The sequence below is a fragment of the Lissotriton vulgaris genome, chromosome 2_1 (assembly GCF_964263255.1).
Source record: "Lissotriton vulgaris chromosome 2_1, aLisVul1.2, whole genome shotgun sequence".
Classification (NCBI taxonomy): Eukaryota; Metazoa; Chordata; class Amphibia; order Caudata; family Salamandridae; genus Lissotriton; species Lissotriton vulgaris.
The window spans coordinates 267,377,676-267,400,141 of NC_141687.1; the positions used below are offsets into that span (position 1 = coordinate 267,377,676).

Here is a 22,466-nt window from a genome sequence, read left to right on the forward strand (position 1 = left end):
AATGATCCAGGGACATTGTGGGTGTGCAGTGTGCTACACATCGTTTTGCATGTGTGCCATTGTGCTGATCTCCCCCGTCCCCCAGTCCCTGGTCGTTACTCACCCAGTTGATGTTGTGTCAGGTCCTATCGAGCTGTGTCCGTACTCCCACCTCCGTGCACCGTCTCCACACTAATGACTGTGGTCTCCATTTCCTCCAGCTCCTCCTGTGGCGCAGGACTCCCACCTCCTGTTGCAGTTGCTGCCTTCCTGTTGGCAGGGATTTTGTCCTTGGTTTGGCTTTTCACATCATGCCAGTGCCTCTTGGCCTCCTCCATTGACCTCCTCGACACTCTGACTGCATTCATGGTAGTCCAATTATGGGTCAGTTGATTGTAGTGTTCTGTCACCTCCGTGACGCTGATCTGGTTTGCCTGCGGACTGCACCCCGTCTTCCTCTCCCTCTCCCTCTTCTCCTTTGCCTACCCCGACCCCGGTGTTCCTTCTTGGTGGTCTGTGGGGCTTGTGGGGTTCGCGTTCACCTCAACACTCGGTCAGGTTGCATCCATGTTGCTACGCACTTTAAATTGTTTTTGGTATGTTTTTTTTGTTGCTTTTATAGTGCATTTTCCCGCCAGACGCGTGGGATTTGCAGGCCTGCCACTGCATTTCGCTGCTTTTTGTATTGCGATTGCATCATCGCAACTATTTGGGTGTTCGTGTTTCGCATTTTTGGGACTTCACATTGACTTTATCGGGGACATTTGATGTGTTGTGGGGGGCCTATCGCATGGTGCCTCCGTGTTGTGAATACTTAGTTGACACTGCGTTATTTTCCTGCGATAGACTGCGATGTTGAAAGTTGCGTTAAGGTAATTTTGCAATGGTTATCACACGTTCTTGAGCATATCCACCTAAGAGCACAGAAATCCACAGTAGTAAATGCATTTTTGCCTGCCAGAAATTCTTTCATTAGGTGTCAAAGAAAGTATTTTGTTATATAAACGTACATTTATGACCACATTTACGTTTCTGACTAGGCTCCAATGTATTCTATTCATAGTGAGCAATCTGGCATCTTGATGAAGAGTTTAGTAATTGCATAACTGCTGACCACTGTAATGTGCTATTTTCATAATATCAGGCAGCTTTTACTGTAAAATATCATGTAAAGGTCCTTATTCGTGCCTTCCTTGAACAGTGTGGACACGGTACCCAGCTTGCAAAAGCCCTTCAGGGGCATGCAAATGGTACAACTATACCATGCGAGTTAGCAAAAACAAAAATTTAACTTAACAATAACAGCGTCGCCAAGTTCCCCATGTCCATGCATTACTCGCTGCTTGAGGCCAGTTTTTTTTTTATTCCATGGCATTCTGGAACTTGTACTCTTTTTTTTCCACGACACAACCCGGACTCCATGTCCCAGAATGCAAAGAAAAAAACACAGGCTGCCACAACTAGCCATGCACGGCCTTGGTGAACTTGGCAGCTATGCAATAAAGCCATTATCAATTGAATGATTGGAAGATCAGATTATTACGGCAGAATAGCACAGCCAGAGCATGTCTAATTTAATCCATGTAAATACATCTCAATGTGTGGATATGCCATGCAATGGCTATTTTTGGCATAACATGTTTAGCAAATGTCTTTCTCCGAAGTCTGTACCATACTCACAAGATATTACTTTTTTCTCCAATTTCAGCTCACTGGTGTTATGGATCCCAAAAAAACTCGAACAACGTTTGCAAAGGTAACTGTCGACAATATAATCCTGTCCTGAATTCTGTCGGCGGCAAGCACATCTATAGACTTCCTGCTAGCAATCAAAGCAGACCCAGCTTGATGTTTCTATTGTGTCTTTTTTGTGGTGGGCATGTATGTATGTTTATGTTTATAGTGCAGACCACAGGTACTATTCATGATTGTGCGCAAGAGACAGCTGCGCCGGCGGAGGTAGAGTTCCATTGTGTATGGTGGTCATGTTCTCTGAGAAGGAGGGTCTTGAGGTTCTGACTAAACTCCAGGAAGGATGAACATTTCTGACGCTCTGGGGATGTGGTTCCAGATCCTGGGTGAAGTGCATCACGTCAAGGGCTTGGTCTATGCGGGTCTAGGTGTTGACAACCTTTTGGCTGCTCTTGGCAGATTTGGGGTTGGTGACATGAATGCGCAGCAGATAGACTCACCTATTGAGAAGATGGAAAGTTTCCAGTCAGGCGGATGCAGCTGCTTTAATTGCACGTCACCGGGTCCTCCAGCCTATCAGAGGCATTAGCTTCTAATAAGGCGGGGCAGAAGCCGCTACCCTTAGCCAGCCCTTTACAACCCCAGGCACTGTTCTTTCACAATTGCCCAATTCACAGTCGCAGATGTACGGGATATATAATACATTCGCCTCGGCAGCACCTTTTGTGAACCTGGCTCAATGTTTTATTGAAACTATGAACATAATTGGTAGAACGGTCTTAAAAACAAAAGTGAAGAGAGGAATAAATAGTAGCATGTTAAGCTAAAGCTGAGTAAAATTGTTCTCCGATTACGCCCAAAATGCATACAGAATCTGCTGCCACGCAAAATGTGTCTTGCTGCTGCGTGAATAGTTCACCAGTAGTGTTGGTAGGCTCTGTGAATGTAGGACGTGGCACGGTAGGGCGACCACCTCCTGCCATGTCATTACAGGCCTGAGCTCTTATGTACCAGTCGTGAGCTGTTATGTGGCATGTATTCCAGATGCTGTAGTCTTAATGTGCTTGCAGTGAAAAATCAGACCAACGCAGCTGATAGCAGCAGCGATTTGTGGTGAAAAGTTCAGGACTGGAAACACTGTCCGTGATGACGTGGAGTGAGGCGGTCACTCAAGGGCACAGACCGAACGAACAGAGAACTATTTGCAAACCTGTTGTTTTTGTCTTTACCTAGAACCCAACGAATGGAAAGACTTATTCGCCGAATGTGGAAATAAGAGCCAATCTCCTATCGACATCATCACCAAAGACACAAAGTTCATGGCTACGTTGACCCCCTTTACCTTTAAGGGGTACAATCACCTGCATTTATTGTCGATAAAAAATAATGGCCATTCAGGTATGTTCATCCTGTCTGTATTTCCATTTTTATAGCGATGTTGAATCATGTGAGAGGATGATACTGAATATAGAGTTAATTTCCTTACCTCATAACTGACTAACGGACTGTGGTCTACAAACCAAACCTTACCGGCATTTGATGGTCCCTACATTATTCATGGAAATGAACAACCATCCACGCTTCTGCGTCCACGGAGTGGGTGGGTTCTCATGACCTACCTGCTGACGGTGGTTCTGGATGATCTGAGCTATCACCCCAGCTTCCTCACTGGACAACTTTGTGTGATGCTGAGCAAATCACTTTACCTCCTCATGCCTCTCTTCCCTGATCAGGGGATACCTCCAGAGAGGCTGAACACTAGAAGTCACCTCTACCTACTTGACATCCAGAACATTTCTTTCTTGTACACTGAAGAGGGAGAATGATAAAATGTGTAAAATAGTTACAAAATGTGTTCTCAAGCGAATCCACACTAATCAAACTGCTTCAGAGGACATGGGGACTGACTGAAAAAACATAATAAAAGAAACATCTCTGCAACATGTATGTGTACATAACAAAGCAGGAGCATGCAGCTGATCGACTTATTGCCATACAAAAACAAGTTATATGTAAGTGTGAATTGTTATATATCATATGTCTAAATAGCTTCATACATAACCCATAGTTCATTAAAATGACGTCATGCATATAATTTAGAGCATGTCTCCAACTCCCTTTATTAATCATGCAGTGTACGTCTCTGCAGATCTTTTTTAAATTTTATTAGTTTGATGCCCCTTGTTTTTCTGTAGTGGCAAATAAAGAGCATCCCCCTGGTTAGGCGCTAACGTAGGCACATAGGGCCACCTAACAGTGATCCATTACCGAAACAGTATATTGCTCTTTTATCATTACACACGCCTGATGAAGGGACTCACTATTATAACTTGCATTAGTTGTGGGCTGGCAACGAGGCGAGTGAGAGATAGGTGCACACCTGTCTGTGCCTAGCATCCTGGGGTCTGGTTCTAGTTTCACGTGGAATGATCCTTGTGTATGTGTCTCCTGTGCCTTCCCTTGGGATGGTAAGCAGTTCTGGCGGTTGTGTGGCCCTTCATCTTCACGTCAAGCCAAGTCTTCACTGCCTTCATGAATTCTAATGACACAAAAAATTGCCGCCCCACTTGTTCCATTAGCCCTTGGTTATAGGCAACACATCAACTTTGGTCAGATATGTTAGGTATTTTATTTACCTTTGTTTTCAAATCTTTTTATGAAAACATCATAACTTCTCATGACAGAGAAGGAACACTGCACGTATAACACATAAGTACATCAACTATAATACAACATTTATCAAATGAAAAAAATCACAAAGTGAAACATACAAAACAACTGTACCAATTTCAGACTGTTCAAAAAAGGCAAGTCAAATTTACAAGCCTCAATAACCATCAATGAATGAAATCTTAAGAACAGTATTAGACAGAATCACATTAACAAGGAGATGTCACATTGCACAAATGATATGAGTCTAAAGCTCTCAATGATCATGAATTTCATCTCCTTTCATGCCTTTTCATGATCATTGAGAGCTTTAGACTCATATCATGATGATTATTGAGGCTTGTAAATTTGACTTGCCTTTTTTGAACAGTCTGAAATTGGTACAGTTGTTTTGTATGTTTCACTTTGTGATTTTTTTCATTTGATAAATGTTGTATTATAGTTGATGTACTTATGTGTTATACGTGCAGTGTTCCTTCTCTGTCATGAGAAGTTATGATTTTTTCATAAAAAGATTTGAAAACAAAGGTAAATAAAATACCTAACATATCTGACCAAAGTTGATGTGTTGCCTATAACCAAGGGCTAATGGAACAAGTGGGGCGGCAATTTTTTGTGTCAAAAGTATTTACAAGGTCCAGCCTTCCCCATTTTTTAAGGACCTAACTCCTTTCTCCTTTAAAAATTCATGAATTCTAAGGCGGTCATTAGGATGTAGGGCGGATCGCCACCGCCCGCATGGCGGTGGCAATCCGCCCTACATCCGTCCTGCCCGCCACCCATTTACCCCCGCCACATTAGTATGGTGAGGGTATCGCGGAGGACGGGAAGACCGTCCGCCGCTTTTCCGCCCGGTCGACAAGCCGACCGGGCGGAAAAGGGTTTAATATGGTGGCAGTGTTTGCTAGACACCGCCAGCCATATTAGGATGGGGGGCGCAAACATGCTTTTATGCCGCCACAGAAAGGCATGCGGAGTTTCTTTACGGGGGCCCGTTGCAGGCCCCCAGGGACTCTGGGGGGTGCGGGGTGCACATGGGGTTACCTATGGTACCCCCCAACATTTTTATGGACATGGTCATCTTATGCATGACAATGCACGCAGTGTTTTCCCAGCATTGTGGCAGGCGGTGCTGTGAGCACCCCCCGCCACAATGCTGGGAATAGAGGATGCCACTGCCACAGTGGCGGTGGCATCTTAATCGTTGGAGCGGGACCGCCGCACCACAGGGGGGCGGTCCCTGCTCCGCTAGGGTGGCGGGCGGACGGAAGTCCGCCCGCCATCCTAATGGCGCCCTAAGTGTTCTTGCATGTGTCATTGATGAGCAAGAGTTCCAGAGCTTTGCTGCCTGTACCAAGGAGGTTCCACCGATGCGTTCCTTTTTGTATGGAGGGTCCCAAAACCAAGGCGACAATAGAGCGGCGAGTTGTCATCTATGAATATCTTACTATGGGCCTTTGCAGTAGATGACTCTGTTAAGTTTGTAGAGCAGACCCCTCTAAAGAGCCTTTTCCGCTGATGAAACACAGTGTGGCTTTTAGGAGGTGTTTGTTGGCTTTAGTGTATTTGCCATGGGGTTCAAGGAACCACATTTCACAACATTTTCGATCACTTCTTGGGTGCTTTTTCACTGAGGCCTAATTAATCAGATTTGTGGTGCGACTAATTCCTTAAATGATCCTGACGCATTTCTGTACTACTTTTCGACTCTGACCTGCAGTACCAATATATTATTTTATTTTATTGCACCATGTTGTAGCTTATCTTGGCTGTTAGAACTCCTTATTTAGGAAAATTGAGTAAGGGACCCGAAGCTTCAAAAGTGGAAGTGATTCTCTAAGGGTCACACGACGGTGTAAAGTGATTTAACCAGATTAAAATACGTGTCACACAGTTCCGCAGATAAGAACTCAATTACTCATTTAATCGTTTAAATAAACGTTTTATGAGGTGCAAAAGGGGGAACAAAATTATTTTGCTCCATTTTTGCTACATATGTGATGTGAAATTGGTCAAACAGGATTTGCCTCGCAGGAAAGTTTTGCATCAGAGTAAAAACTGGTGCCTAATGATTTTGAACTATTTTTGCGGTATCTACTGCCTAAGAATTGGAGGGACAGCATCAATTAGTTCCGTTTCCGATCAAGCGAGCAGATAAAATAAGGCAAACCATTTTGCACCGTTTTTAACAAAGGATTAGCTTTTCTTGGATAAAATATATATTACTATCCGTGTAAACTGCTTATACGCATTGAATGAACCATCTCTTCTTTTAGCAGTGGTTTCACCACCCGAGCGTGCGTGTGAACGTTCTGACTGGGTTTTGACTCCAGCTGTGCAGCAGGAAAAATATACTTAGCTTAAGATATGCTTCAGAGAACAGACACCAGCAGGGAAACGGCAGACATGCTGCTTTTCGCCCAAATCCAGCATAGCAAAATAAATAAGGCCAGAATGAAGTCTCCCTCGATGCGGACCCACAGAGGATGTGCTTACAAGAAATTGAAAGCTCTGATAAAAACGTTTGTTTTGTGTTGACCTCTGCTCGACACTCAAGAGTTATAAATACACTCAAAGACAATGGAAGATTCAAACAGTTGCTTGAAAGCAGAAATGTACAAAAAAACTGGTTAAAAACTTAAAAAAAGATTGTCTCATTTGTTTACACATCGAGAGGAAGAGGTCATTTCAAGAGGTCTCGTAAATCTGGCCCTTTTGTCAGAAAAAGGAAAGATTGACGCCAACTCAGACTAAAGATTTATCATGCCAGTATTATTATAGAAGTATAGCGCTTCCATACACCTTGTGAAGCCTAAGCGATTCACGGATTTTTGAGTAAGTAGATATTCTGGATGTAGCTACTTAAACTAGACATTGACATGACATCATATCAAGGAAAATGGAGGATGGATTGGTAATATATGGCTTCCATAGGAAACCTTTATCAACAAAAACTGGATCAGACACTGATTATTCGCTGCGGTGGCGCACAACAGTGGTTAACCACACTGGTTGTGACATCACTAAGGGAAGAGCTCACTTGCCCATTGTCTCCAGAGACACTGAGTGTGGTGGTGGAATGTAAGTTGGTGGTCTCACCTACCTTCTCTCCAGTGGCGGCTCCTCTGCTAAGGTGGAGGAGCATCGCCCCACTGCTCGTTGAGCAATGGAAAATAAAAAATAAAATGATAATAACAAGAAGTTATCATCATTTTATTTTCCTTTGCGACTCCGTGGGGGGCTGGCTTGCCGCAGAGGAAGCAGGAGTGGTTTGCAATCCCTCCCTACATGTGCATGACGCTTTCGGATCACTGACAGAATAACGACGTTAAGAATATCGAGCTACAAGAATATCGAGTCTAAAATATCGATGGACAGAATATCGACAGCCTATCTCTAGAATGGTAAGTACAAAAATATCGAAACCAAAATATCGCTGTTTAAAATATTGTTTTTTTAAAATGTCTTAAAAATAATATAAAAATGATTACATAATAAACAAAAATTAATGAAAACAGAATTATTTTCAAATGTTAAATACTGATAAATGATAAATGTAATATAAAAAAATAAACAGAAATATATATATTTTTTGTATATTAACTTGGTAATATTGATACATAATTATTTTATTTAATTATAAAATGTTAGAAACATAAGAAAAGTTATAAATATATATATATATATATATATATATATATATATATATATATATATATATATATATATATATTCATTCCGAATGCTCCAGAGCAAGGGAAACGCCACTCCAAGAGGAAGAGAAATCATTTCTTTATTATGCCAAATCACGACAGGAGCCCTCGCATTTGTATGTCCCTTGACGCGTTTCGCTGCACCTGCAGCTTATTCATAAGGGGAGGGGAGTGTGCAAGGAGACGGTCGTGATTTGGCATAATAAAGAAATGATTTCTCTTCCTCTTGGAGTGGCGTTTCCCTTGCTCTGGAGCATTCGGAATGAATTTTGAGCGGCAGGCTCCGTGCCGCGGGAGACGCACCGTCCGGAATTTGAATCCGGGTCTGCGAGGCTGTGACATCTCATGGCCGGTCGGCGCGAGGATGGCAGGATAGAAATCACGACTTCAGCCCCGAGCCCACTGGAGGGCTAAGAACTTTGTGGCTAACATTGGGGCATAGAAATGAGGCAAGGTCAACACGGACCCTACCAAAAGGGCAGAGTTATGGACTTCAAATCCCAGCAGTCATTGAGGGTAATGAACTGGAAAAAAAACCGTCTCCTTGCACACGCCCCTCCCCTTATGAATAAGCTGCAGGTGCAGCGAAACGCGCCAAGGGACATACAAATGCGAGGGCTCCTGTCGTGATTTGGCATAATAAAGAAATTATTTCTCTTCCTCTTGGAGTGGCGTTTCCCTTGCTCTGGAGCATTCGGAATGAATTTTGAGCGGCAGGCTCCGTGCCGCGGGAGACGCACCGTCCGGAATTTGAATCCGGGTCTGCGAGGCTGTGACATCTCATGGCCGGTCGGCGCGAGGATGGCAGGATAGAAATCACGACTTCAGCCCCGAGCCCACTGGAGGGCTAAGAACTTTGTGGCTAACATTGGGGCATAGAAATGAGGCAAGGTCAAGACGGACCCTACCAAAAGGACAGAGTTATGGACTTCAAATCCCAGCAGTCATTGAGGGTAATGAACTGGAAAAAAACCCGTCTCCTTGCACACGCCCCTCCCCTTATGAATAAGCTGCAGGTGCAGCGAAACGCGTCAAGGGACATACAAATGCGAGGGCTCCTGTCGTGATTTGGCATAATAAAGAAATGATTTCTCTTCCTCTTGGAGTGGCGTTTCCCTTGCTCTGGAGCATTCGGAATGAATTTTGAGCGGCAGGCTCCGTGCCGCGGGAGACGCACCGTCCGGAATTTGAATCCGGGTCTGCGAGGCTGTGACATCTCATGGCCGGTCGGCGCGAGGATGGCAGGATAGAAATCACGACTTCAGCCCCGAGCCCACTGGAGGGCTAAGAACTTTGTGGCTAACATTGGGGCATAGAAATGAGGCAAGGTCAAGACGGACCCTACCAAAAGGGCAGAGTTATGGACTTCAAATCCCAGCAGTCATTGAGGGTAATGAACTGGAAAAAAAACCGTCTCCTTGCACACGCCCCTCCCCTTATGAATAAGCTGCAGGTGCAGCGAAACGCGTCAAGGGACATACAAATGCGAGGGCTCCTGTCGTGATTTGGCATAATAAAGAAATTATTTCTCTTCCTCTTGGAGTGGCGTTTCCCTTGCTCTGGAGCATTCGGAATGAATTTTGAGCGGCAGGCTCCGAGCCGCGGGAGACGCACCGTCCGGAATTTGAATCCGGGTCTGCGAGGCTGTGACATCTCATGGCCGGTCGGCGCGAGGATGGCAGGATAGAAATCACGACTTCAGCCCCGAGCCCACTGGAGGGCTAAGAACTTTGTGGCTAACATTGGGGCATAGAAATGAGGCAAGGTCAAGACGGACCCTACCAAAAGGGCAGAGTTATGGACTTCAAATCCCAGCAGTCATTGAGGGTAATGAACTGGAAAAAAAACCGTCTCCTTGCACACGCCCCTCCCCTTATGAATAAGCTGCAGGTGCAGCGAAACGCGTCAAGGGACATACAAATGCGAGGGCTCCTGTCGTGATTTGGCATAATAAAGAAATGATTTCTCTTCCTCTTGGAGTGGCGTTTCCCTTGTTCTGGAGCATTCGGAATGATATATATATATATATATATATATATATATATATATATATATATATATATATATATATATATATATATATATATATATATATATATGTATATATATATATACATATACATATATATATATATATACATATACATATATATATATATTCAAAGAAAATCCCAACCACTTCCAGAGAGCCCCTGGCGAGGAAGGAAACTCAGGCCTCTGCAGCAAAATTTTCAGGCAAAATCAGGCAAAAAATACTTTATTTATCACCCCTCACGACGACGCGTTTCGGGCTATGCAGCCCTTGATCACATTCAGAATATATATATATATATATGCAAAAAAGAAGGAGAGACCTCTGGGTAGTTCTCAAGTTTGGGTGGAAAGCAGCTCCTGTTAGAGCACTCTCAACACCAGCAACACTCTAGATCTGCTCACCTCAAATGTCTGTTTTTCTATCAAAGTCTGTAAGCATTGGATTAGCACAGTGCCATACACGCCGAGATTTCAAAGCTGTAATACTGTGCCTGGAGTAATAAATGGCTTTTATCATTTTACAGCTCGGCAAGAACAGCACTGTGCTAGTCCAATGATTGAAGACTTTGCTGTAGAAATGGCAAAAGACTTTGTCCTTTTCTATCTAAATTATAGATAGGGAAAAAGTGAATTACAAGGATGTTTTTACCTCTGGGTTATGAGTGACATCTTAGACAACTCAAGGTATGCCCTAGCTGTCTATTTGATGGCACTCAGAACCACGTGGTGGAATGCATCCCTGTAATCCACTCTTACCCATCTATAATTCTATATGCTGACCTGGAAGTAGCTAGATGTGCTACATCCTGTAGAGATGTCAGGATGGCCAAGATTCTGAATTGCAAATGCATTTGAAGGTCGTGGTCTTCTTACGGCAAACTGAAAGCTACCATTTAGTAGCCAGGTGAAAGTATGTTAGAACCAGTGTTAGCCGGCAAAGGTTCATGTCTGACTGAGTGATCAAAGCCCTCTTTTCAGGATAATAGCTTCCAACGTGAATGAGCTCCATTCAGATTTATTATACGTACATTTATCTACGTACATGCCTGAAAATCTGGCATGGTGTTGTCTTGCCGGGATCAACATTAGTCTAAGCCATTCGATACTAGCACCCTTTCTGGGCACATGGAAAAATTATTTTGGAAGCTGGAAGTTCTAAAGACCATTGGTGCTCACAACATGCGGGAAAGGACCTAAGGAAATATGATGCGTCACCGATAATCAGGGGAAGAGCCTATAAGCTTAGTAGATATTGTTTCTCCTCTTGCACTCTTGAACAAGCTGTACTGATGTCCGAGCTTTCTGTGCTTGGCTGACCACTTTCTTCAGGATGCCTAACTAAAAGCTGATTTGATGTAGGCTGGGTGGCGGGTGCATGTCCATGGTAGATCCGGTGGATTATTCTCCGGAACCTGTGAAACTTAAAAATACCACTTCATCAGGATGATAATAGGAGCTGTCGTATTTTGTTATAATTCATAATGATTTAGAGATTTCTGGTGGTAGTAAATGGAATGGAAGGAGTTTAAAAAAAAAGCTAAGGGTGAAAAATAAATAAGGAGATAGAAAATGGGAGAGGGGGTGAGTATGAGTGTGTGTGTGTGTGTGAACAACACAGGAGTCCTTTAAGACTGCCCCTTGCATTCCCTGCACAATAGAGGAGAAATCGGAATTCAAAAGTTGATTCCCTACGTGTAATAAATTATCGACCCCACTTTAGACACTTGCGATTTTGGCCTCTGGGTGAGTTTGTGAAGAAGCAGCTCGTGGTCCATGGTGTCATGGGCTGCACTGAAGTCCTGAAGGTTCAGCAGTGGTATATTGACCAAGTGGACAATGACTAATAGGTCATATCTAAGTAATATCAAACCTGTGTCAGTCATGTGATCAGGAAGAAGCCTTGGGGCATATTTACAAGCCCCTAATGCCACCAGAGCATCACTTTTTTAGATGAGGTGTTGGCGATACGAGTTTCACCTTGTAAATAAGGCTCCTATTCACCCTATACTTAACTTGAAAGGGACGGCCAATTGGTGTTGTGGTGGGCATTCCGCCGCAACACCCATTGATTTTGACGCTGCCCTATATTTACAAAGATGGCGTAAATATAGTGGAGCAGCAAAATCAAGACCAAAAAAACCCTGGTCTTACCCTGGCGCAAGGAGGAGAAATGCTTTATTTCTCCTTGTTTTTGCAGTTTCTATGTGTGCTGCATTGTGCAGTCTACATAAAAACAACAAAACGCCAAGCATTATTGTTTATGTGCAGGAAGGAGCTTATTTACAAGCCCCTTGCGCTACTGATTCTTTACTTTTAATTTGGAAAAAAGTGACTTACTGTCAGCACAAGGGGCTTGTAAATAAGACAATATATGTTTTGTGCAATATGATAAGAAAAACACAGTTTTGCCTCCCGTAATCTAAGGAAATGTAAGGATTTGTGACCTTTAATTCATACATAAAATGCAACTAATAAAAGCACTGAGTTTAAAGTCACAAGGCCACTAGACTTGCGTGTTTTTATTTTTATTTTTAATAAACTCATTGATCAATTATATGTTCGTCTCTTTTTGTCTTTAGTTCAGGTTCAGCTCAGCAACAACATGAACATTTCAGGTGGCGGCCTTCCCAAGTTGTACAGAACTGTCCAGTTCCATCTGCACTGGGGTACCAAGGAAATTGAGGGATCAGAACATTTGATTGACGGCAGGAGATACCCAGTAGAGGTACTGGTCATGTGTATGCTCTATGATACTTCTCACTAAAGAGGGAGGGAGAAATGTTGTACGGGCTATAAGAACCTCAGCTTCCCCAGCTTATAATCAAAGCATCAAGGCGGTCTGAACTAACACAATTCATCCCATACCTATTCCCTATCCATTCAATAGAGATGAAAAAAGTGATACAGTTCTTAAATGAACCCTTACCCACATGCTAGTCATATGGCATGCAGGGCCAGACTGGCCGTGGCGGGCACCGGACAATCCATCGGTGAGCCACAAGGGTGGGGGCCGGTTTTGGGCCCCTGGGGGCCGTTTTTGTTACAGGGCCGTTTTTGCAGCAAACCAGCCCTGGCAAAGAGCTCTGCGGCACCCCCAAACCCCCCCTGGGGGGAGGGCGGCGGCCGAGCACTTTGCCAGGGACGGTTCTGGTTCCCTGATGGCATGCTTCATCATCGGATTCTCACCCGGCGAGATGCTAAAAACTGGGTGGGTTCTTATCTACAACTTCTGTTTTTACCATGCTACACAGTGTGAATGGCATATGGCCCACACCATACAGCATGCTTAAAAGCCTTGACTAACCAATTTCGTGTATTTTGCCTTAAAAAAATCAACTCACTGGTAATTGCTTTACATATCTGTAGTTTTAACTTTTCTCAGAAACATGAACACATTAAAGGCATCTATTCCTGATAAACTGAATGACATCTATTTGCTTATCAGAATTAGCACCAGTCTTTCTAGCCTTCGGAAACTAGCAATCACATACATTGCTTCAACGAACAATGTTTTTTTGTATAAAGACAAACTGAATGAATCTTAAAATAATCTGAACAATTGCACAGGGGCGGCCGGTGCAGGTAAGGGCTGTAAGGCGGGGTGGCGGGGAGTCAACAGACAACGACAAGTTAAAATAACACTAAAAAAGAAAACCACTTACCTTGCACTTGCCCCATCGCCACTGCCCCACCCCTCTGCGCTTACCTGCACAGGCTGCTCCTGCAATCGCACTGCTCTCATTAAGGAGGAATGATGCTAAAATAATATGTCTTGTTCTCATTCTAACCTTAAATAGATTTTACATTAAGAATAGCTGTTAGTGTTCAGGGTTTAGAGTGCCACAATGTAGGATACATGTTTAGTTTGGTGTTCAGTCCCTGTGCAAAGTGCAGTTTGTACAGTAGCGGCTGCTACCAGCTCCGGTGGTGGGTGGGGTGGTCCAAGAACGGAATGACGAAAAAAAAAAACACTTACCTGGAATGGCCTGTCTACCAGCCAGTCGGCTACCACCTCTCCTGCATCCTATGTCATCTTCCTGCAGAGTCTCAGCCAGAAGCAGGAAGCTCCAGGCTCCCCATAGCCAATCACAACGCCTCAATGCAGCGTTGTGATTGGTCTGAGTGCCGCGGTTCGGCAATCAGACTGGGACAGGGAGGAGTTGCATTTTCCTCACCAGGCTGTGTAATGTACCTGGTGGGGAATATGCAAAGTGCGCATGACTGTTTGGGGGGCCCAAAAGGGCTGGCCAAGCAGTCGTTCGTACTTCTATCCCTGCTCCGCCAGCCTCTCACCGCCTGAGAGCCACTGACAGGTATCAGAAAATGTAATTTGATAATAACAATAGTTATTATCACTTTCTTTTTCTTTTTGTTCGTGGGGAAACATTCCACCAGTGGGGCGACATTCCTCCACCTTAGTGGAGGAGCCGCCACTAAGTTATTACATCCTTGCTGTTTGCCATCAACAGATTTCAGTTGGTCAAAATTGCTGACATTTATGATGTGGAAAAGGCAAAAGAAAAAAAGAAAAAGAAGCAGAATTCAGTATTTTGCAAAGTCTACATGGTACCACACATATCGCAGTTAGGAGTTTGGTGGCTAACACAGCTCTTCTACAGTTTTTCCACCAATCAATTTCAGCATGTCAAACCTACCAAAATGTATCGGGTAAAAAATGACCATTACTTCAGGATTAAGTATTTGCCACATGTGTTAAATACCTTTTACCAAGATTTCAATTTGTAAATGAGGCATAATATGTGGGATTGGTATTTCATTTACCAAACACTGCATGTTTTGCTTTTTTCCAGGTTTTTTTCCTAATACATTTCAACAGGTGTGACCTCCTGGAATCTGGTGTAATAATTGGCACACACCCAGTAATTCTGATTCCTGTACAAATATCTATTTGAACAGGAATCGGAATTTAGTCTTGAACTTGTAATGAGAGCTCAGGTGGGGTGAGTGTCAAACCCTATTCCTTACAACTTGTAATGAGGGCCAATTTATTTCCAACCTGTATATGTTTCTTCAACTTTCGCCCATGAAGCCCAGGAACCCAGTTGTGCTCTTTGGCTACTCATTTTCTAATCTAGAACTCAGAGGATAATTTATAAAATGATGACAATATAGACTACTTTATATTTGAGATTAAAAGTTAAAGTGAGTGCTTGGACAGTTTTTAGCACTGACCCGTGCAGGGGCTTATAGAGATAAAACTCAAAAACCTTAACCCGAGAAATATTGGAGCACTTGTATGTTGTATGTTACAACAATATATATCAGTTTGTTGGTGATTATGAAGCATATTTGTGGGAAATACTTATGTGAACAATTGTATTAGGTAAAACTTTGTGCTTTTGCCACTCCAAAAGAGAGTGTTGGGTGGTTTGTGTATACATAATTGAATAAACATAGCAAAAAAGAGAGATTTATTAATTCACTAACCATTTATGCATTTTCTTATAGCTTCACATTGTCCATGAAATAAATGGCACTGCTGCTGCAAATGAGAAGGCCCTTGCAGTGTTAGGATTCCTTTTTGAAGTAAGTCTTTCAGATATGTTGTAGAGAACTTCAGCTGCATAGGAAAAGCCACTTGTCCCTGGGTTATACTATTATCCAAAATGTTGATCATTCTCAACACAAACATGTATGTGAACTCTGACTGCAAATTGATTGTCATAACAGGTGATGAATTATACTTTAAGTTTGAACACTGAATAGACTTTATTCTCTTAATGTGATTTCCATAATTGTTGCAACACGTTTGCTCAAATAGTTGGTTAGTGTAGTCTTTCTTTTGTGTCAATGGACAAGGTAAACCCTCAGGTCAAGGGACACTAGCTGCTGGCATAACTTCCAATGACATCAGGCTTTGCTGCGGAGCCTTCACATTGCATGAGCACTATTGCTAGGTGGACAGGGATTAATATTTCCTCGAGTTTTGCACTTACAAAAAAATATGCTGTAAAATGCAGATGTAAAAATAAAAATGCAGTGACACTGAATCGAAAAGAATCGCCCCATATCTGTCTACCAGCTTTACTTGTTTTCATGTAAGTTACCTTTACACAAAACTGTAGTCATAATGTCGTTTTCCAGGTGCAAGAGAAATTGGTAATGTGCTAATAGGCAACAAATATGGTATTTGCTGTCTTTTTTTTGGTAGAAGCATATATTTAAATGTGATCAATGGCCAGATATATTAATATATGTAGGGTGCAGTGCAGGTGAGCTGACAGCGTAGAAATCTGTGGCTTATAAAATATTTTCTTCACTATTTAATATTTATGAACGAGAAAGCAGCTGTAGATACAAAAGGTTTCACAGGCCAAAACACTTACGGCCACATGCATCAACCTATTTAGGAAGTGCAAACGGTGCGAATCGGTAAATTCGGCCGTTTGCGATTCCTAAATAGGTTTTTGGGATGCATCAAGCATTTTTGGAAAAATCGCTATTTTTAGCGAATTCCAAAAATGCGATTGCTTTTAAGGAATCGCAAATTTGCGATTCCTTAAAAGCAATGCATGATTACTTTTAAAATTGTGAATTCGCAATTAGGGGGTGCAAATTACCACGAGGGTGAACCTCGTGGTAATTTGCGAAAATATATTAAAATGCTCAAAATGGCATTTTAAAACACTGTCATGTTACAGACACACATGTCCTTGGGACATGTGTGTGTGAAACATACACTTCAAAATACATTTCAGGGGTGCAGGGGGAGGTTCTTTGGACCCCCCCCTGCACCCATGGAATGCATTAACATTTTGCGAATCGCTAATAGAAATTCGCAAAATGTCAATGCCTTCCCATTGATTCCTATGGGCCTTTTGGCCCATAGGGATCAATGGGAATTGCGAAATCGCAAATTGGAATTCGCATAATATTTGCAATTCGGTAAAAATTGCGATTTTTACCGAATGGCAAATTTTATGCGATTTAAATCATGCATCCCGTTTTGCGATTCCTTATTTGCGATTCCCTAAAAATCGTAAATAAGGAATCGCAAAACCGGACTTTGATGCATGTGGCCGTTAGTGGTCAGTGGGAAGCATACATTGCTCAGGTGGTTCTGCGGTGCCTGAGTGTAGGCTTCAAGTTGAGGGGGCACTAGCTTTATACTCAAGCTCTCTGCAAGGGTTACATTTCGGTGCTTTTGTGAAAAAGCAGCCACTTAATTTTGTATCACTTTTGCCCTGCTTTAAAGGCATCATACATGGTCCCCAAACTATCCACATTATGTTGTAGGTCTTGGCTACAGACAGCTTTAGAGATTGACATGACCTATTGTTTCCCATACATGACATATACATGGAACCCCTTGCTCATGAATGTATGGCTTTGTTGTCTTTCTGACTTCCCTGTTTCTGATTCAATGACTTTCCTCGCTATTTCTCCCTCATAGTTTCTCGATTGGTTGAAGCATGCTTCCACTGCTGATGTTAGAATTAACCTTAAAGTGCATGTGACAGACTATTTTGCAGTTCCCTCTTTCCCTGTTTTTCTTTCCACCTCCTGTTTACACTCCCTCCCTCTCTTATTCAGCCTTTACCCCCTGTATCCCCACCTGTCCTGCTTCCCGCTCACCAGCCATGTTCATTTTTTGGCCGCTGGCAATGCTTTTGGCGCATGGCTATCTTAAAATAAGCTTTTGACCATTTCAACATGTCCGCCTGCATGCGTGCATGTATACACATCTATGATAGGCACCTTTCACTATATATTGGTTTATTTTTACAAATCCCATTCGCGGATGGCCCTCACGGAAGTGAATGCGTTCACAGCACCCATCTTTGAACAGGATTTGTAAACATTAAATAAAATGATTTTGAAGATTGTCAGCATGGATGCATGCTCACACACAGTGGTCATCTTTGGATGCATTTAATTTTTTTAAACCCAACTAAAAGTGGCTGCTGCAGATGTGTGTGTATGCGCAGCAGCATCGACCAAAATAGAAAATTAATTGGTAAAACCAATAGGTTTCACAACTGAGATGCTGCTTAGCTTTATGGGATTCTTAGAATGTCTCTGACACCTACAGGCGAACATTACCACAATATGATATTACCACCGAAAATAAAATTGTTGAACAATGCTCATTAACAATTTAAATGGGAATTCAAATCCTGACACATCTTTTTCCCCTCACTGTGAGTTGCCTGGTATCAGCCCTGCCAAGTTTCTAATGTTCATGGGAAATGTGCTGCTGCAGGCCAGTTTTTTTCTTTGAATTCTGGAACTAGCAGTCTTCTTTATTACATTATAAAAAATTCCCAGAATTCAAATCAATCAATCAAATTATTTTATAGTGTGACGACTCACCTGTAAGGGTCTCAAGGCACTGATCAAATAAAAAAAAAAACCTGGACTATATTCGCACATTATGCATGGACCTGGGAAACACGGCAGCTATGTGATATAGCTGATGTGGCCAAAAACGTACCTGAAACGGCTGCCGCCTTTCTTTCGTCCGCTGTTTCTCCGACATCTTCCTGCACTCGCGGCCAGCAGCAGGAAGCACCCAATCTCCCCATAGCCAATCACAACGCTGCAATGTAGCGTTGTGATTGGTCTGAGCGCTCAGACGGGGACTGGGAGGCTTTGCATGTTTCTCACCAGGCTGTCGGACATGGTGGGGGACAAGCTAAGTGCGCAGGACTGCTTGGGCTGCCCGAGACCGCTAGCCAAGCAGTTGTGCGCACTTCAGGAGTGAAAACCACTCCTCTCCCTACTCCGTCAGCCCCGCCCCACCTGAGAGCCACTAAAGTGGGGCGACGCTTCTCCACCTTAGCGGAGGAGCCGCCAATGTAAATGTGGCTGGAATGATGAGTTTTGAATGCCGAAATCAGTGTGGTAACACAGATTTCTGCGTGTGATCCCTCATTCCATATGGCCTTACAGAGGTTTTACCTGTGATTCCATGATTGTACCTGGACCAAGTAGCACCAATACCTTTGGTATCAGTAATGCTGAGTGCAGTATCAACCCTACTAAATACCAGTCCATTCCCAATCAGAGCCTAAGGTTAATTCTCTTGTGCACATTTCTTAGTAAGTGCCCAATGTTGGCAGCAGGCTGGTGTGACATCAATAAAACCACGTTTGTTTTGCCTTTTCAGAAAGCTGAGAAGGATAATGAGAAATACGAGCCCTTGATTGATGCACTTAAGGATATTCCACATGAAGGTAAGCCATTTGAGTTCCAGGTTTATTTAATTATTGAAGTACTTCTTTCTGATAAACTCCAGTCCTGTTATGGATTGTTTCACCAGCAAAGAGGAAAGCTACAGAATGTAAGTGGAGAGAGGATGTAGCCTTACGGCTAGAGCTGTCGACGTCGTAACTGGGGAACCGGGTTCGAGTCGCGGCAACGGCGCTCAACATCCTGTGATTCTGGGCAAATCACTAAATATCCCCGTGCCTAATAAGAATGAATGTATCCTTGTGTAATGAAACTGGTTCTATGTAAAGCGCTATATAAAACTCTAAAAAAAGATAGAGCCCTCTGAGGAATGATAACAGCATGTTCTGCAGGCTTCAATTAAACCATGAAAGAATTAGACTGTAATGGTTGGAAAGGGTCTTTATGGCCTCTTCCTATTAAGATTTGATATTCCTTCATTTTTAAAGAAAAGTCGATGAACAGGTTTTCTTGGACAATTAAATCCTTGTATAACTTGAAGAAAAGTACCGAGGCTAATACTTCAGTGGGTCCCCGCTCTCAAATTAAATAAGCAGTGGCAAAGTGAATAGGTCCTTCACAGATTGCTATCCTTTTGATTTTGTCCATGCTTCTTTGCTTTGTCATGTTCTTGTAACACTTTAATGTTGGGGAGCTGGTGGGGCTCCATCAATATAACAAAACTCACTGTGGCTGTGGCTGTGGCTAAAAGCAAAACTTTTGTTTGCTTTCTAAAACACACACATTGCCATAGCAGTCTATAGCACTGATAAGAAAATCTTTGCACCTCATTTACAAGGCTATTGCGATTCACTTTCTTTTACTGGGACAGCGCAGGCGCAGTGTGTGCCCATATGTACAAGACCATATAAAGTCACCCTGTGTGACTTTTCATGGCCCTGTAAATATGGGCCCCTTTCACGCATTACTCTGAGTGAAAGGGGCGTTCCATTGGGTGTTGCTGTGGAGGCTCCCACAAAAAATCCACGGAGTCTGACGCATTCCCAGATTTACAAAGGTTTGGAAATGCGTCAGAATCCTATGCCTCCCCAGACTGGCGCAACAAGGAGAAATACTTTCCTTTCTCCTCGTTTATTCCTCTTTCTATGCGTGCTGCCTTCTGCAGCATGCATAGAAAGAGGAAAATGACATCAATTATTGTTTTTGTGCAGGAAGGTGCCCCTTCCTCCACAAAAACAGTCATTCCCACAATGCAGGCACCCTTGCAACATGACACAATGGTGTCTGTGCTGGCGCATGGCAGCCAATTGCGCGCCAGCACAGAAGACATGAAGACATTACTGAGGCCACCTTATCATTCTCATGGGAAATCGTATTGTAAACTTTGACAATACTTAAAGGTATTCTCTGCGATTCCTATCGCTAGGAAGCGCCATAGCCGATCCACGGCAAGATTCTAATTTGGAGATGTGTTATATATTAGGCCATGTAATGATATCGTCACTGGAAGCTCTGTTTCAGAGGTATTCACAGGTGTGAAAAACATTTAATGATAGAGTTTGATTTATTGGTTTTAGAAATGTCATTCGAAAATGTATTCTGAATACTATTATCAAGTTTATTGAGTGTTGCCGATCCACGGCATTATTTAACAATGCACTTTACGGTTCCAAATAATAGGAACCGGGATAGCCGATCCACGGCGATATGTATATATGGATGACATTTTGGTATCGTTGTTTATGTACACCGATTTCGATCATGAAATGTATGTATCGCACTTTGCCTAATTTGCACATTCCAAGATGGCGCTCGTACTTTTTTGCGAGCTGTCCTACCTTGATTTTCACAATGAGAATGCACGTTGCACTTTAAAATGAGCTTCCGTGCAACATTCGTATTGACACATTGATAAAGGGCTTGACCCGAAACGCGTTTGTGGGAAGCGGAATACAACTTGGAATTATTTGACAAAACACCCCGTGAGTGCTGCCTTTTCTTTCCCGGCTGTAGAGGAGAGTTGGAGCGGTATATATATATATATATTTTTTTTTTTCTCCAAACATTCTCCCATCAGGAAAATACGTAAACGACACACCAGGAGTTTGCTGCCAATTATATTTTCTTGCACAGCAAACTCCTGGTGTGTCGTTTACGTATTTTCCTGATGGGAGAATGTTTGGAGAAAATTATTGGGCTTCTGGAACCCTAGAAACGACCCACTCGTGAGCGGGTACTGGCTTTCACCGGGATTCTGTTTTTGATAGATATATATATATATATATATATATATATGTTTACATTTAGGGGTGGAATATAACATTATTTTTCTAATCTACCACTGGAATGGGAATAGTAAATTTGATTCCTTCAAAGTCAACCGATTTCTCTAACACTTTCGCTTACGTTGGAGTGGGAATAGAACATCAGTCCCCTCAAACGTCCAACACATCCTTGCTGTTGCCAGGTTGGAGTGGGAGTAGTAAATATGACCCATCCAAAGTCACACACTTTCCCAACTTTGCTCAGGTTGAAGTAGGAATAGCAATTTTGACCCCTTCAAAGTAAAACACTTTCCAAACTGTTGCTTTGTTCGGAGTGGAAGAGTAAATCTGACCCCTCCAAAGTCCAACACTTTGGAGCTTATTACGAGTCTGGCGGTCTACTGACCGCCAGACACATAGGGGCGGCGCAGTGGTGACGATCTTGTGACTGGCCTATTAGGACCAGGGTGGTCAGGCCATACTGGGACCAACACAACTGCCAGGGATCAGAGATCCCTGGCCGTGGCACTGCAATTTTGAGACCGCAATATGCTGGTGTAGCCACTGCAGCCCTGCCAAATGCATTACGAGTTTCCTCACAGGCAAGAAAAGGGTTTCAGTGAGGAAACAAAGGGGGCCCTGCTGGGCCCCCATATGCCTCTGCGCCATGGGGTACAAGCAGGGGGCACATGTTGTGCCCCCCTGTGTGCATGCACCCGCAGTTCCTGCAGGGCATGGACTTTCAGTCCATGCCCTGCAGGAACTGCCTTTGACACTCCAATTTCAGTGCATTTTTCCAAGGCGCTGCAGTGGGACCGCCAAAGAACTGCCCGCCAGAGTAAAAATAAGTTGTACTACAGCAGGTGGTCTTTAATGGCTTTAATGGTCTTTGAGCGGGGAAGCAGCATGGTGGCCCCGCTCTCAGACCACCAAAGTCATAATAAGGCCCGATCTGTACTGT

General features: G+C 43.1%; 1 protein-coding gene across 1 annotated transcript in view; it reads left to right on the forward strand.

Annotated features, from left to right (window-relative positions):
• The window catches only part of CA4 (carbonic anhydrase 4), a 75,611-nt gene that overhangs the window by 35,523 nt on the left and 17,622 nt on the right, over positions 1 to 22,466 (forward strand). The window contains exons 2-6 of the mRNA XM_086954914.1: positions 1,688 to 1,735; positions 2,905 to 3,069; positions 12,668 to 12,813; positions 15,558 to 15,635; positions 19,219 to 19,285. Of these exons, the coding sequence (XP_086811040.1) occupies positions 1,688 to 1,735; positions 2,905 to 3,069; positions 12,668 to 12,813; positions 15,558 to 15,635; positions 19,219 to 19,285 (504 nt within the window). The remainder of the gene's footprint in view (positions 1 to 1,687; positions 1,736 to 2,904; positions 3,070 to 12,667; positions 12,814 to 15,557; positions 15,636 to 19,218; positions 19,286 to 22,466) is intronic.